The sequence below is a fragment of the Eschrichtius robustus genome, chromosome 8, assembly GCF_028021215.1.
Source record: "Eschrichtius robustus isolate mEscRob2 chromosome 8, mEscRob2.pri, whole genome shotgun sequence".
NCBI classification, from domain to species: domain Eukaryota; kingdom Metazoa; phylum Chordata; class Mammalia; order Artiodactyla; family Eschrichtiidae; genus Eschrichtius; species Eschrichtius robustus.
The window spans coordinates 100326391-100340846 of NC_090831.1; the positions used below are offsets into that span (position 1 = coordinate 100326391).

The 14456-nt window shown below is 38.7% G+C and overlaps 1 protein-coding gene across 5 annotated transcripts in view; it reads right to left on the reverse strand.

Annotated features, from left to right (window-relative positions):
• Window positions 1-394: 394 nt before the first annotated feature.
• The window catches only part of TSPAN12 (tetraspanin 12), a 65729-nt gene continuing 51667 nt past the window's right edge, over window positions 395-14456 (reverse strand). For all 5 annotated transcript variants that reach the window (XM_068549361.1, XM_068549365.1, XM_068549364.1 and 2 more), the window contains exon 8: window positions 395-1905. In XM_068549361.1, the coding sequence (XP_068405462.1) occupies window positions 1600-1905 (306 nt within the window). In that variant the 3' untranslated portion in view covers window positions 395-1599. The remainder of the gene's footprint in view (window positions 1906-14456) is intronic.

The window sequence follows — 14456 nt, forward strand, 5'->3', positions numbered from 1 at the left end:
TTACTTTAAGAAACTGGGATATAAAAACATTGAGAAGATAAAGTGACATAAATGGGCATATGTTTATATTGTATCAGACAGCTACATTATCAATTAGCTCAAAAATCAAACTTGAAATGTAAATGGGCACCTCTTTGTCATTTCTCAGTGAAGGCACATACTCTTATAGATTACTTTTGGATTTTGGAAATAGTTATTATTACTTTATTCAACATTTCTTCTCATATTTTCCCCCTTGCTAATATTTTTGAATGGTGAAAGGGCTTACAATGTATAAAAATTAGACACAGACAAATTTTTACTCTCTAGAAAATATTTATTGACACGTTTTAATTTTCTTTCCATTTTCTGAGAAATAAACATAATACACAAAATACAGTAAAATGCACTTTTCCCATTTCAAATAAATATAGTTTACTCTTATAAAAAATTTAATAATCTGTGTAATTCACCATAGTATCTTAATCAGTGAAGTAAGGCAAAGAAAATCTCTAGCTAAATTGTCACTTATTTTTATGATTCTCTCAACTTTTTGCTGGGGAAAAGGAAAACTATTCTCTGTAGAATTATATTGAGACTTGGAGACTGCCACTTCTTGTTTGGAGAAAGCAAAGATAAAATTCCTTTACAAAGTGTTTAGTGTCAAAAAGAGTCTCAGTTTGGCAGAAAGATAATATCCAGGTCTTTGCTGAATGAACTAAGTTATATGTAAACTTTTTTGTTAATACTTCCTAGAGACCAGACTACATTCTGAATTATAATGATTCCTTTGTATCACACTAGTCATTTTTCAAAATTAGTGGTTAAGTATTTAAATTAGCAGTTATGCATGTAATATAAACCCAAGACAGAATTTTAAAGCTCTATTAACAGGAAAGGTTAAAAACAATGCTTCTATACAGGACGAATGTATCCATTTCACAATTATTATGCTTAATGTTATAAGAACTGAAACCTACTGAATTATACAGACTTAACACAGACTCATACACACATATATCCCTGATCAGTTTAAGACAATGTTTAAGTTTGCTCTTGTAAGTAGTAAGAATATTTTTATTAACCAGCAAAAATCACGTTTAGGTAGTCACCAATCTTCAGAGTGTACTTATGTATAGTCTATTTACCCTCAAAAGAATATATCACCAAGTAATAAAAGTCATTAGTACTGTCTAACTTCCTATGTTAGCAGTTATTTGGAACTTTATATACTAGCAAGCTTATGGAAGTGAATCAAATTTACTGTAGCTCCAATGCCACAACAGCATGGCTCGTTTACATGGATGCAGAAATGCTGATCAAACTATGCCAAAGCATAAACCTCAAAGCATAACTGTGTCCAGTAAAAATCTTCCACAGGCTATAAAGTGGGTGTTAGATCAGTCCTCAGCATTATAAAGGGCATCAACTATTGTCCAGGTGGTGCCTTATAGTATATATACTTTTCCCACTTTCTTTTAAGGGCTGGAACATTATGTGCTTGGGTATCCTTTTATGGCAACATTTTTATTTCTACACATTTCTGAAACGGTTAAGTGTGTGCTCAAAAAATTCACAAGTCCAATAAAATAAATTTGTGGTTTCCTTCTTTGACAGTCTCTATAATTCCTCCATCTCAAAGTGTGTGTTAAAGCTGTTTGCCATGGATGTGTGTTCAAAGATCCTTGACAGGCTTGGTTTCAACAGTTCCACTGAGTGACAAGGCAGGTGCTGAGTGGTGTCATTCTTCAGGGCCGTCATTTGGTCTGTCCCAGGCTCCCTTCTATCATAGTAGAGAGCCCAGAGCAGAGTAATGGTGAGAATCATGGCCAGGATCTGTGTCACTCCAATGGAGATCCCCAGGAACCTGAGCACCTGCAATTGTTTGGTTCCTCTCAAAAAAGAATACATCTTCTTCCCACAACCCTGTAAAAGAAATAACACAGTCAATGTTACTTTGGACGTGTTACAATGGGTCAAAATAGTGAAAGCAAGTCATCTGTATCAGTTAGTGGAACCAAACGACTTGAGTTATAAACTTGAAGACAGCGACTCTCAACAGGGAAACCCTATGAGCAGCCGGAGGAGAGATAGAGGTGTGCACTCTTTGAAAAGCCTGCCCATGTGATTCTGAAGAGTCTACTCCTTCTGCTGCCTTCCCCACAATCTGAAATTGGGAACCACTGGTATAAAATACAACATCTAGAGCAGGGGTTGGCAAACTTCTTTTTGTAAAGGGCCAGACAGAAAATCTTTTAGGCTGTGCAGGTCACACGGTCTCTACTGCTACCACTCGTCTCTGCCACTGTAACAGGACACAGCTATAGACGGTATGTAAATGGATGGATGTGCCTGGGTTCCAATGAAACTTCACAGATAAAAAGACAGTAGGCCACATTTGGGGCTTAGGCCATACAGATGGCTGACCCCCTGATACAGACTGATCTGAAATTTTTGAAAATAATGTGTCATTATTATTATTATTTGTATTCACTGTTTGATTACAGCTCATTTGGTCAGAGATTTTTCCTCAAAGATCAAGAATGTTTCCCCAGTCTGTTGCTGAAACTTGCCAGTGAGTGGAAATCAATCTGTTGCCTTCCTCCTACTGCACATGTGTGCACACACTTCTGTCCACTGCCTGTAGCAGAAATACACATGGGGGAATTTCCGTCATGACACCAAGTTTTAATTCTACCAGGTAGGGGTTTGAAAGGTATCTTTAGCTCCCCTTCAGGCTAAAGACAGCTGACTTCAAAAGATTAGCAAGGTTTCTGCTTGTGCTTAGTTTTAAGTACAAAGGCTAAGGAGTGCCTATGGTAGATACAGAAGAGAACTCTGAAAGAAGAGGAGAGGAGGAGAAAAAAAGTAAGAGAAAGAAGAGCCATGACTGAGGAAAATGGGGGGCAGGAGGAAGCAAAGAAAAGAAGGTAGAATGGGACTAACAATTGCCATAAGTTACCTATTAGGTGACCAATGCATGGGCTACTTGCCCTGTCTCTAGTGAGCCCACAGCACAGAAAAGATAATTCACCCTTCAAAAGGGAAGCTGATTCTAAATTAAAGTGAAAAATCTAGAAAAAGTTAAAATTATAATAAAATTCAAGAACTTTGAAGATTCTGAGATTTTTCTCTATTTGGATGATAACAAATTAGCCTGCCACAGTTTCATGGATGCTGCAGAAGACAGAGACAAAGGGCTTTATTACTTATAGCAATAGCAATAGCCAGGGTACATGCCAGCTCCTCAAGTCCCAAGGGCAACATGAAGAAGGCCAGATGATGCCTGCACACACAGAGGATTACATTATGGGAAAGGAACCCCAAGCTTAGGGAACCCTAATATTTCATAATGGGCAGTAAGTGCACCTGCCCCTCATATTGGAGAGAGACATTATCTTCATTATACTAGACAGTAAACAAACTTGCCCTCTTCTCTGAAGGGAGACACTGTCTATCTTCAAGGCTGTTTTCTGTGCAAACACCCTTGAAAAGGCAGTCCAGAACAAAGGCAGACAGTGTCTCTGCTTGTAAGACACGCAGAAATGCAAGAGACCCATGGAAAATTATCTCCCAACAAGAACTCGACTTTTTGAAGCTTTTATTCTGAGTTTGGGGTAAAAGTGATTCAGTGCTTACCCTGCTGAGGCAGCCACATTAATAAAAGGAAATTGATAATTATTAAAATAACTGCCTCCTTGTGTTATTCCCCAGGTTCCATAAGTAACTAAATCAAGGAAAGCAAGACTATTGAATCAGTTGCTAATTTGTGCATTATACTGGAGGAGAGGAATGAATAATATGTAATTCTTAGATTTCCAAAGACACTGATCAGTAAGTGTACCCTAATAAGCCATTACTCTCAAGAAATAAAAATCATGTAGAATTAGTCACAGACCCATTTCAATAACTACCTTTTTTGGTATACTATGTAATGCAAATTAACAGCAAAACATTAGCAAAGTTTCATCAATTTCACCAAAAAGGAAGTTAAAATATTTATAATTAATACTACTTAACACTGGTTTAATAAAATCACTTCTCTGGTCTTCATACCTATTTAATACATACACACGTGCGTGCACACAGGCACACACACACACTGTGGGAAACCAAAATAGATGTCACAATCTCCGAAGTTCAAATATTTTTCAAAGAGTTCCACTCAGGTAGTCTATCAGAGCCCATTCACTCTTATGCTTATGTGTAATTCCAACAGGCATCCTTATAGGACACCATATAGATCATGACCTGCAGAGTCAGAATTGTGAATTCAGATCCCTCCTCTGCTACTTATAAACTATGTGACTTACTTTGGGAATATTACTTAATCTCTCTGTGCTTCAGTTTTCTCATCTGAAAACATGAATGATAATAGTGCCTACCTGTTTGGGATGTTGGGAGAATTAAATGAACAAGCACATTTAAACATTTAGAATGTGATCTCCTATATGGTAAGAGCTCAGTAAGAATCAGATGTAACTGGTACGTCAACCCACAGAAGATTAGAAAGCACAAATTAAAAGAGATGCAAAATCTATGAAAAGCAGGTATTAATGGGCAAGAAGGAGTACAACACCTTTTTAGAGTATAAAATACCAAAAGTACAGCATTGTGTCACCACCGAGTATTAATGAAACAGTCCTTGCCCACAAGAGCCAAGGTGGCGGTCACTGTTTCTCAAGACAGTGACGTAATTATCCAAAATGATTTTTGCCACTGAGATGATAGATCACGAGCCTCATCATGAAGCAGAGAAATCTTTAACATAGTTTGAAAAGAGACACACCAAAAATACTTAATTAAAAGGGTTTAGCTTCAGCCATTTGGGAAATTAATTTATATTAACTTATCATTTAACATCATTGCTAAGTAATGCAGCACCAGATCATCAAATCCATCTTTAAAGAAATTGATATAAAATGGTTTTGCATTGTTTAGTTGATTCCTTAACTATGTTTTCAGTATTTATTACAAAGATGGTTCTTTAATGAATAAAGAATCAGCATGGGCATACAAATATGTTGGTAATAATAATAATAATAAATTCCACAATTAAAGCTAAACTACTCATGAAATACATATGCTAATGATTCAACCCTGTGAAATGCTGTAAGTCAATTATTGTTTGATTTCTACCTTTTCAGGAGTCCCTGGTGCTTAAATTTTACCCATATAGTTCTTCCTATTGGTATAAGATCCCCACCCCTTTAGACTAATTCACTCTAAGCTGAATGTGCAGAAAAGGTAATATTTTTTTTAATCTGTGACTAAAACAAAGCAGAGATTGATAACTAAGCTACAGTCTACTGTGTTTCATATTTTGGCATCAGGTAAAGTCTCTTTCAATTTTATTTTAAACAATCACATTTACCAAAAAAAAAAAGGTACAGTAAATTATATCATCTAGGATGGTTTGGGAATGTGATATATTAGATAACACTGAATGTTCTAGAGTGGGAGGGGAACTTGGAAGTCAATAATTCAACTTTCTAACTTGTAAAAATATGGCTAAAAAGCACTTCTACAGTGCCATCCACAAAACTGGCAGAGAAATGACCTCTGAATAGTCTCTCCCCTACATAAACAATGAAAGCACTAGCAAAAATTGTAAGAATCAACTTTTTTAGAACTCTGGAAATTAACCAAACACTTGCAGCAATCTGGGGAGCATTTATTCAAGAAAAGCACCTGAACCTCAGTAAGAACAGCAAGCTTTGTGGCATTTTAATTTGCCTTACTCCCATCTCCCCTCCCCAGCTCTGCAGGAGCCTCGAAAATAAACAGCCGACGATTATGGTAAAAACCCGTGGTCTGGCAGCCACCAAAGGCAACAGAATAGGGTTGGAGCTCCTTCAAAGCCCCATTCTCAAAGAATTGTCATTATTTGTCCTATCTGGTGGTTCCCTGGAAGAGCTCACTTGGAAGGCTGTCTTTATTTGACTTGACTTGCAGCTCAACCAGGGCGACAGCCTTTTCCCCTGGGAATATTTGTCAAAAGCATTTAGAGGTAACTGTTCAACACTGAGGCTGCCTGAGGTAGTGGATAACAGTTGCACACAATGGGCTAGTCAAAAGTTTAAAAGGAAAAACTGGAGAATGTGAAATCCATAGGGGGTTTGGCAGAGCTCTAACATATTTGTGGGGATCTAGAAAGTTACACATGTGAGTAGAGCTCTGCTCAAGCCCAGGGCTGTGCACAAGCTCAGGAAAGACCTAAAAAGGCCCAAAGATCTCACTTCTGGTTAACCTTGAGGCTCTGTACACCCTTGGCAAAGTCTGGGAGACCTACTGGTTCCAGGTATCTAAAGGAAACTTCAGTTCGTTCATTAAGTGACCACTAAGCTAAGTGAGCCGAGATTTCAGTGGTCACACAGGACAGAGAGAGTACAGACTTTACAGAATTAGTTCAGAAAAGTAATTAATGAACAAACACAAACAACAAACTTTGGGGAGGGGGGAGAATCTGATTTCCAAAGTTGCCACATTATATTATTTTAAATGTCCAGCTATCAACAACAACAAGAACTGTAACACATGCAAAGAAACAAAAATGTACGGCTTATACACACACACACACACACACAACAGCCATCAAAAAAAAAAAAAAGCTCTTCTAAAGAAAAGGACTCCCTGCTTCACTAGACAGCCCTTTCCACACGTGGACAACACTAATTCTTAACAAGCATTTCCCTGTTGAAAACTGTCTTCCTAATAAGGATGCACTAGTCCTAATTCTGCTCTTAAGTGACTTGTTTTCCATAAGGCAGAGAGCCGTATTTGAAGTGTCATCACTTTCCCTTTAACCACTCACTTCCCTAAGCTAAATATTCCTAGCTCTTTCATGTTTTCCAAATATAGACACTTCATCATCCTGATGATCTCTTTCTGGATGGTGTTGATTTTGTCAATGTTTCTTTGAAAATAAAACTGATTTCTAACTCTAAAAAACTAGAAAATGCAATGAAATATTAAGACAATCCAGGCTGTTGTGCATGGGTCTGGACGCCAGTGAAAAAAGCTTTTCAGTTCCACCAGCAGAGTGGACATGGGATTGTATCAATATCGCTCACAGTCAGGACCTGGCCTCCTTAGAGATCACTGGGCCCGAAGATTGTCTCCATGTTGAGGTGGGCAAGGGTCGTTTATTCGAAGCAAAGGTTCTAGCTAGACTCCTCAATTTTTATAAATAAGTCAGTCTTATTACTTCCTCATTTAGTTTACAAAGATAACCCTCAAACAAGACAGAATTTTAGTATTTAGTTTAGTACTAAGTTTGTTATCAGAATTCATTACATTATATTTTATTATTCTCTATCAGGAACTCCTCAGAAAGAGGTGTTATCTACAGATTATTTAAAATAAATGAAATCAATTGCTGTCTCTAGGTACTCTAAATTGTATCCAAATGTCAAACCAGACCACCGAATTCTGCCACACTGGAATGTATTAACCTGTGCCCTTGCATATTATTTTCCACTGAAGTGTATTTTAATGTTACTGAAGAACACCATAAGAAATTTCTCTACAAAATTTGTGAAAAATAATATTGCAGATATTTTCCTAGATAACTTAGAGTAGTAGATATAAAATCCCACTTGAAAAAAATATTTTCGGATTTTGCTCCCTTTGCAAAATCAGAATACTTGCCCTCCAAACATTAAAATGATGCAGATGATTATGTGTCATTTCACCTGGGCTTTCAGAAAGCTCAGGGGCAAATACGAAAGTCAACCACAGTTATCCCATTTGCCTTCACATTAAGCATGTCTAATTACTCTTTCCTTAATCCTGACTTTCCATTGCTATTTATGTAGCTTTCCCTTCCAGTTTTATCGAGCTATAATTGACACACAGCACTGTATAAGTTTAGGGTGTACAGCATAATAATTTGATTTACATACATCATGAAATGATTATCACAATAAGTTTAGTGAGCATCCCTCATCTCATATAGATACAAAGTAAAAGAAAAAGAGGAAACGTTTTTTCCTTGGGATGAGAACCCTTAGGATTACTCTCTTCACAACTTTCATATACAGCACACAGCAGCGTTAATTATATTAATCATGTTGTACATTACATCCCTAGTACTTATTTATCTTATCCAATGCTACTTATTTGTATTATTCATCCATTGTATCCTTTTGTTGTATGCTGCATTAAATCCTTTAATAAAAACAGATACAAAGTATAAATATATAAATAAAAGCACAAATCTCTCTACACGGCACACAATTTAATATTTCTCTGGTAACTTAGGAGGCATTGTAGAAACTTGCAGCATACTAGGTATCATGCTGAATTCCAGTGAACTATTTACACAATTACTTAAGGATTAACTTTCCAAAAGAATATTCCTCTTCCCGAGAAGACAGTATTTTTCCAGATTTCTGTGTATAAAATAATTGTCTGCCTCAGCCACTCTTTAAATTCTTTGTAGAAGCAGCTCCAGGGTTTACTGTCCATTCTGCATCACCCTCTTTGAAGTAATTCAGTCTGAACACAAGTTGTGAACTTATTCTGAGCCAGTCAAATAATCATGCAAAAGGTTTACACTTTTCAGTGTAAACTCGGATGGTTTTGTTGAAAAGCAAGACACTAAGTCCAGAGAAGAAAAAATGGAAATATGTCTCTATAATCTATTGTACTGTTCACAGATATTTAGTTGCATAAACAAACATTTCTGTTGAGTGGGTCAAAAGGGGAAATAGAAATGTTAGAGTTCAAAACTGCATTCCATTTCACAAAGGTTTTTTTATTCAAAATAGGAAGGAACAGAATTGCATTTATTTGCTTTTCTCAAAATAAAATACTCTGAGTTGATTTATCCTGAATATGTTTTCTTCCTAGATAAAGCCACATTAATAACCTCAGATAATTCAAAGGTATGAATAAGACAAGTTAGCTAGTCTACTTTACTTGCTGCAATATTAAAATTCTGGTCAACTGTATATAACAACACTACCTTTTTATCAGAGAAAAATCACTAAACCCCGTATTTCCTGGAATCTATTTGAAGGCATGTCAGGATGCCTCATTTCACTTGAGGAAATTATACACTTGAAATTATTCTCTGATCTGTCTCCAAAATGAGTTTCTAAAATTAGAAGAACCCCCGTGGCTTTTCGGTGCTCAATATTCACAAGCCACATCAAAAAATTAGGCAGACTTCTAATGTGCTTATGAAGATAAAGTATAAATAAAATCTAGGTGCCAATATATGCCAGTATTGATATTCCTGTCATTGATTTTTCATAATAAACATAACTCCCAAGTTTGAAATGACTGTGTTAATTATCAGGTACAAATATACAATATTCAGACCTATTTATTTTAAAATTGAAAGCTGAGTGATAGCAGTTCATGAGTTCATGAGCTTTAAAGAGGTTGGAACAAAAGTTCTCCACTGATAATCATAAGCTCTGCAGGGAAATAAATCCCTCCTTAAAAAAAAAAAATTCAACAGCAAGTAATAAAATTCACTACAGGATTTTCTGTTCTCTTAAGAGTAAAGTTACCCAAACCCATACATAGGAAATGCAGTAGAAAAAGTCTTCATGTATCTCAAAAAACAACAGGCCCTCACATCTCATTTAATCCTCACAAGTTCCCCATTAGAGAAGCACAATCCTCAAGTTTAAGTGACTGTGTTTATTGAACATTTGTCATTTTCACCAAAGATATGTGGTTATAAAGAAACTAGCTTCAGCAAACTCAGAAGGTGGTATTCTCCCTAAGGAGGTGAGGTCCAGGGGCAGGCATTCCCTACCTCACTGAGCAGAACATGTACAAAGCCCTCATCAGACGTCTCTCACTGGGCCCTTCTGTCCCCTAAATATTTGTCCTTAAGAAGTGGGAAGGTGTGAAAACAAGCAAAGTGGGAAACCACATGAAGTCCCCAAAACCTTGGCCTAAATTCTACCTTCAGCCAACACAAATAGAACTAGAAAATGCGTATTTTCCTGCATTACTAGCAAAATTCAGGGCAATTTGGTTAGTTAAAAATCTAATCATAGATCACTAATTTTTCTATTTACTCTAATAAATATATTAATAAGTTCCTGTTATTGTCATTAGCTACCACCATGCATTGAAGATTTGTGTTTATTATGTGCCTAGTGGTTTGTTAAGGGTTTCTTAAGTAGCTCTATTTTTATAAAACCATAATGAGGTAGGTACTATTATTACCTCATTTAATAGACAAAAAAATTGAGGTTTAGAAGTGAAAAAAATCTATAAACACTCAGCTTGCTCCTCACCATGTACTCCACATCTTGAAATTTTAGTGCCTAACTGAAGTATGGGCTTTGGAATCAAACAGATCTGAGTTTAGACACTTACTACCTCTATGAAATTGGACTAGGTACCGAGTCTCTTTGTGCCTCACTTTTCTCATCTGTAAAATGGAAATAATAATACTGTACCTTCACAGAAATGTTTTAGGGCTGAAATGATGTAATGTATGTAAAATGCTTGCTCACAGAGTTGTGTATGTGTCTCCTATTTGAAAAATCCAATGTGTACTTTTCAATCCCTAATTTACTTTAACTCTCAGCTATTACTGTAGTAGATACTACAAACCCGCACTATTCTAAGGGTTGTAAACATGCTAATTCACTCACCAAACAACCTGAGATGGGTACTCTGGTTATCCTCACTTTACAGGTAATAAAAATGAAGCACAGAGAGGTTTAAAACTTGCCCGAGGTCACACAGCTAATAAGGAGTAGAGGGAAGGTTTAACCCAAAGAGTCTAGTTTTGGAACCTAGCCTTAACGTCTGAACCACGTTTCCTCACTAAGGAAAACTCATTCTTAGAATCCTCTCCTTCTTTGACTTTTCAGGACACTGCTTTCCATTTCTTCTCTACCTACAACAGGTGCCTCCTCCACTGCCGTTATGGGTTTCCATTTCCCAACTCCTGTCCTCTGCTGCATACCTTACATCATCTCTTTGTGTGGTCTTACCTCCTCCTGTGCGTGTATTGCCTCGTACACACTGATAACGCCTGGAAACTGTCAGTCCCCCCACCTGCTCTAGGCTGTTCTCTACTCTTCACGGTAGGTAGCATTTTCTAGGGGAACACAGCCTCCTAGCCAGAGACCACGTTTCCCAGCCTCCCTTGCAGCTAAGCACAGCCATGTGAGCCAAGAGAATGTGAGCAGAGGTGCTGAGGGCAGAGCTTCGTGCACTGGACGTTCTCCTTCCTACTTCCTCCTCCTCCCAATTAAGTGGAACTGGAGGAAAACAGGGGCAACTTTGGAAGACAGGTGTCATAAAAGGTGACGCTATCTCACCCCTGGGTCCCTGGGTGAACTTGTGCAGCAGGGTTCCCTGGCAGCCTGGACCAGCTGAGTGGTGCATGAGAGAGAAACAGAGTCCTACCTGATCCAAGCCATTGTATCTGGAGTTAGCACTTTCCTAATTAGCGCACACAAAACCCAGATCTCTGGCTGAGTTCTGTCTCCTGAGCTTCATACTTCCTACTGGGTTTCTGCACATGGAGGACTTGACAGGAACCTTAAACCCAGCATTTTCAAAATGGAACTAATCAAATCCTATCACTCCCCTCAATGAACAGCTTTCTCAGCTCTCTAGGGTCCAAGTCAATGTCAGGTGTCCTTGTCCTTGCCCCTTCCCTGTCACTCGCTCCCCACACCCACCCCAATCATCATTCAGTTCATTCTCCCTCTTAAATATCTTTCATATTCATCTCCTCCTTGCCCTCCTCAGTGGCTCACCTGAATTCCAGCCCTTATAATCACTCACAATGAATTACCTGCACAGTCTCCTACCTGATTTCCGCCCCCGTCAAGACCCAATTCTCACCTCAACTCATGCTCCACAATGCTGACCCAATGATTTTTTAAGCACAAATCTAAAATTGTTACTTTGTGCAGTACTATTTCAGGTCAAAATATTATAATGGCTTTCATATCAGTACCTTCTAAAGGCAAAGTTTGCAAGTCTCTACTAATAAAGCACAAGAGGAAAAGTTGTTTGAATACTGAATAGGTAACAGGAAGCTCACAACTGAACTACGTTGAGAAAGAGAATGAAAGAAAAGAAGAAGGCATTTGTATACCTGAAGCAAAACGGGCAGAATAGTTCAAGGCCTGATTAGATCAAGTGAAGCTTGACTATAAAAAGGGATTCATCCCCCCTCCACCAAGACCAGACTCGTCCTACAGGGCTTCAGATGATAAAACAGATATCACCCCAAGTCTGAGTCACCCTGATCCCTGCCAGCAGTTACGGAGGAGATAATGAAGTCAGCAGAGAGGCACGAGGGAGGGTCTTTGCCTTTATACAAAAGAACCCTGAGAATGGAACTTCTTAGGTATATTCCATCTAAATAACCACTGGGCTTGAAAGCTGCCTATGGTTCACTATCTGGGCAGGAGATTCTTTCTGTGTTTATCTGAGAATTGAGCTTCATTATTAATAAATCAGAATCCCATGACAACTCCGTTCTCAGTTTTACTTTGCTAACAATGTCTCAAATTTGTGAACCTGTTTGTCGCTTCATTCGGCAACTACTCACAGACTTCAGGATAAAATGCATGCGTTAGCAGGACACACAGGGCTCTTCACAAGCCAGCGTCTGCCCTGCCCAGCCCTCCTCATGCCTGGGCTCCCGCTGTGCTGTCTTGCTTCCAGCTCTAACTCTGCACCATTGCCTCTGCCTGAAATGCACTTTTGGGCCCCATACCACCCAAACGATTTCTGCAACTGGCTAACACCTGCTTAGCTTTAAGACTGGAGGCCCAGTGAACTACTACCCACTCCGTGTGCTACCGCTGCACATCTCAATCGCAAAGACAGCGGCCATGAAGGACTGCCCACCCAGTGTCAGGCTCCTTCCTGTGTCCCAATCAAGATCATCTCATTCCTACCTCTTCTTTTAGCCACTGATGTGAGGATCATTTCTATGCAGATGTGATCAACCTCACATCAGTGCAACTGGATGGTACCTGGCCAGGGGCCTAAGCTGTTACCTCTTGCTTCCTGCCTTGGGCTTCTCTTTCAACACTTGCCCATAATTTTGTTTGTTTGGGGTGTGGAAATTTACCTGGTCCCAAGAAGAATCTCACTAGCAGCTTAAGAGCAGGATTCCCTGGGAGAAAAATAATCCATCCCACAACTAGGTAGAGATTGCCATAAGGCCACACCCCCATTTCCCCACCATGTCCTTTTGAACACACAATACTCTGTCATGTTTCTTCCTCTGGCTCAGAAGTGCTGAGATAATATTTCTACGTGTAGGATGTTGTGTGTGAAAATTATAAAATAAAAGTTGTTTCTATTAGTCAAAGCAGACATATAGTACTGACTCACCTTTCTAATTCTAACAAAGATGTTGACAGGGGAAGAGTGTTAATAAAAAGTGTTGAGGGCTGAGATACTTCCCCCCAAAATTGTACATGGATTATAAAACAAATATCATTTGCCAAGGACAGCAGCGTGCAAAGGAGATGGGTGAGGAAGGACCTCCAATCTGGGTGAGGGCTGAATTCTTAACTCTCAGCTCACAGAAAGGTTAATACACAACTGAGAGAATAAAAACCTCAGACAAGCCATCCCCCATGGTCACCATGAGCTGCCCCCAGCTTTAACCTGGGGGAGCACCCCTGCATGTCCATTTACCATCTGTGAGCATTGGAGACCTATACACACCATCACCATCTGGGTTCTTCATCCGGCAAGTCAGGACTCAGAAAGATCGCATCCCCTTCACATTCATACCCCTGCCCTCTTCCATCTCTTTATTTGTATGTAGAGGTTTTCTGTTACTCAGAAAAGAAATAAACAGCCTTCTAAAGAGGCAGACACGGTGTGGAGCAAAATCATTTGCCGCAAAGGAAATTATTAAGAGTATTTGATATTCAAACCCAATACGCCATGGAACATATCAAGACTAAGCGTCCAAAGAAAAAGTGTCCCAAAGGCACACAGCTTCGTAGAAACCATCTTTCTGTCCGGCCCTTACATAACCTCTGTGAATAACTCTTCTGAAGAAGCAGACAATCTCTTTTAACAGTAGTTTTTCTCCTAACTACAAAACAAAGAAATGTGGTTTTGGAAGTATATTTACTGGACTCTCTCCCTCTTGGTTTTACATTTTGAGTTGGTCCATTTGAAGTAGGGCCTGTTGTGAGCTTGTTTACATCCACTTGTTTTTCTTGAGGTGGCATACAGAGGAGGAAAATGCCATTTCAGTTTCTTTCAGGAGGTGTTTTTGCTTCATTTCCTATCTTAGAGCAAACACTGTAACTCTTCCCTACAACTGTGGTTCTTCACACTTTTAGGTGTGGAGCCCCAAGAAAAGCTGATGAAAGCTGTGGATCCTACCCACTGGAAAATGCATATAAAATATCAAAAACAATTTCAACAATACCACTTTTCTCTTGAAGCCCATCCAAGAACACAGGTCCATGGGCAAGGGGTTAGAAGTCCCTGTTCTACCAAAACTT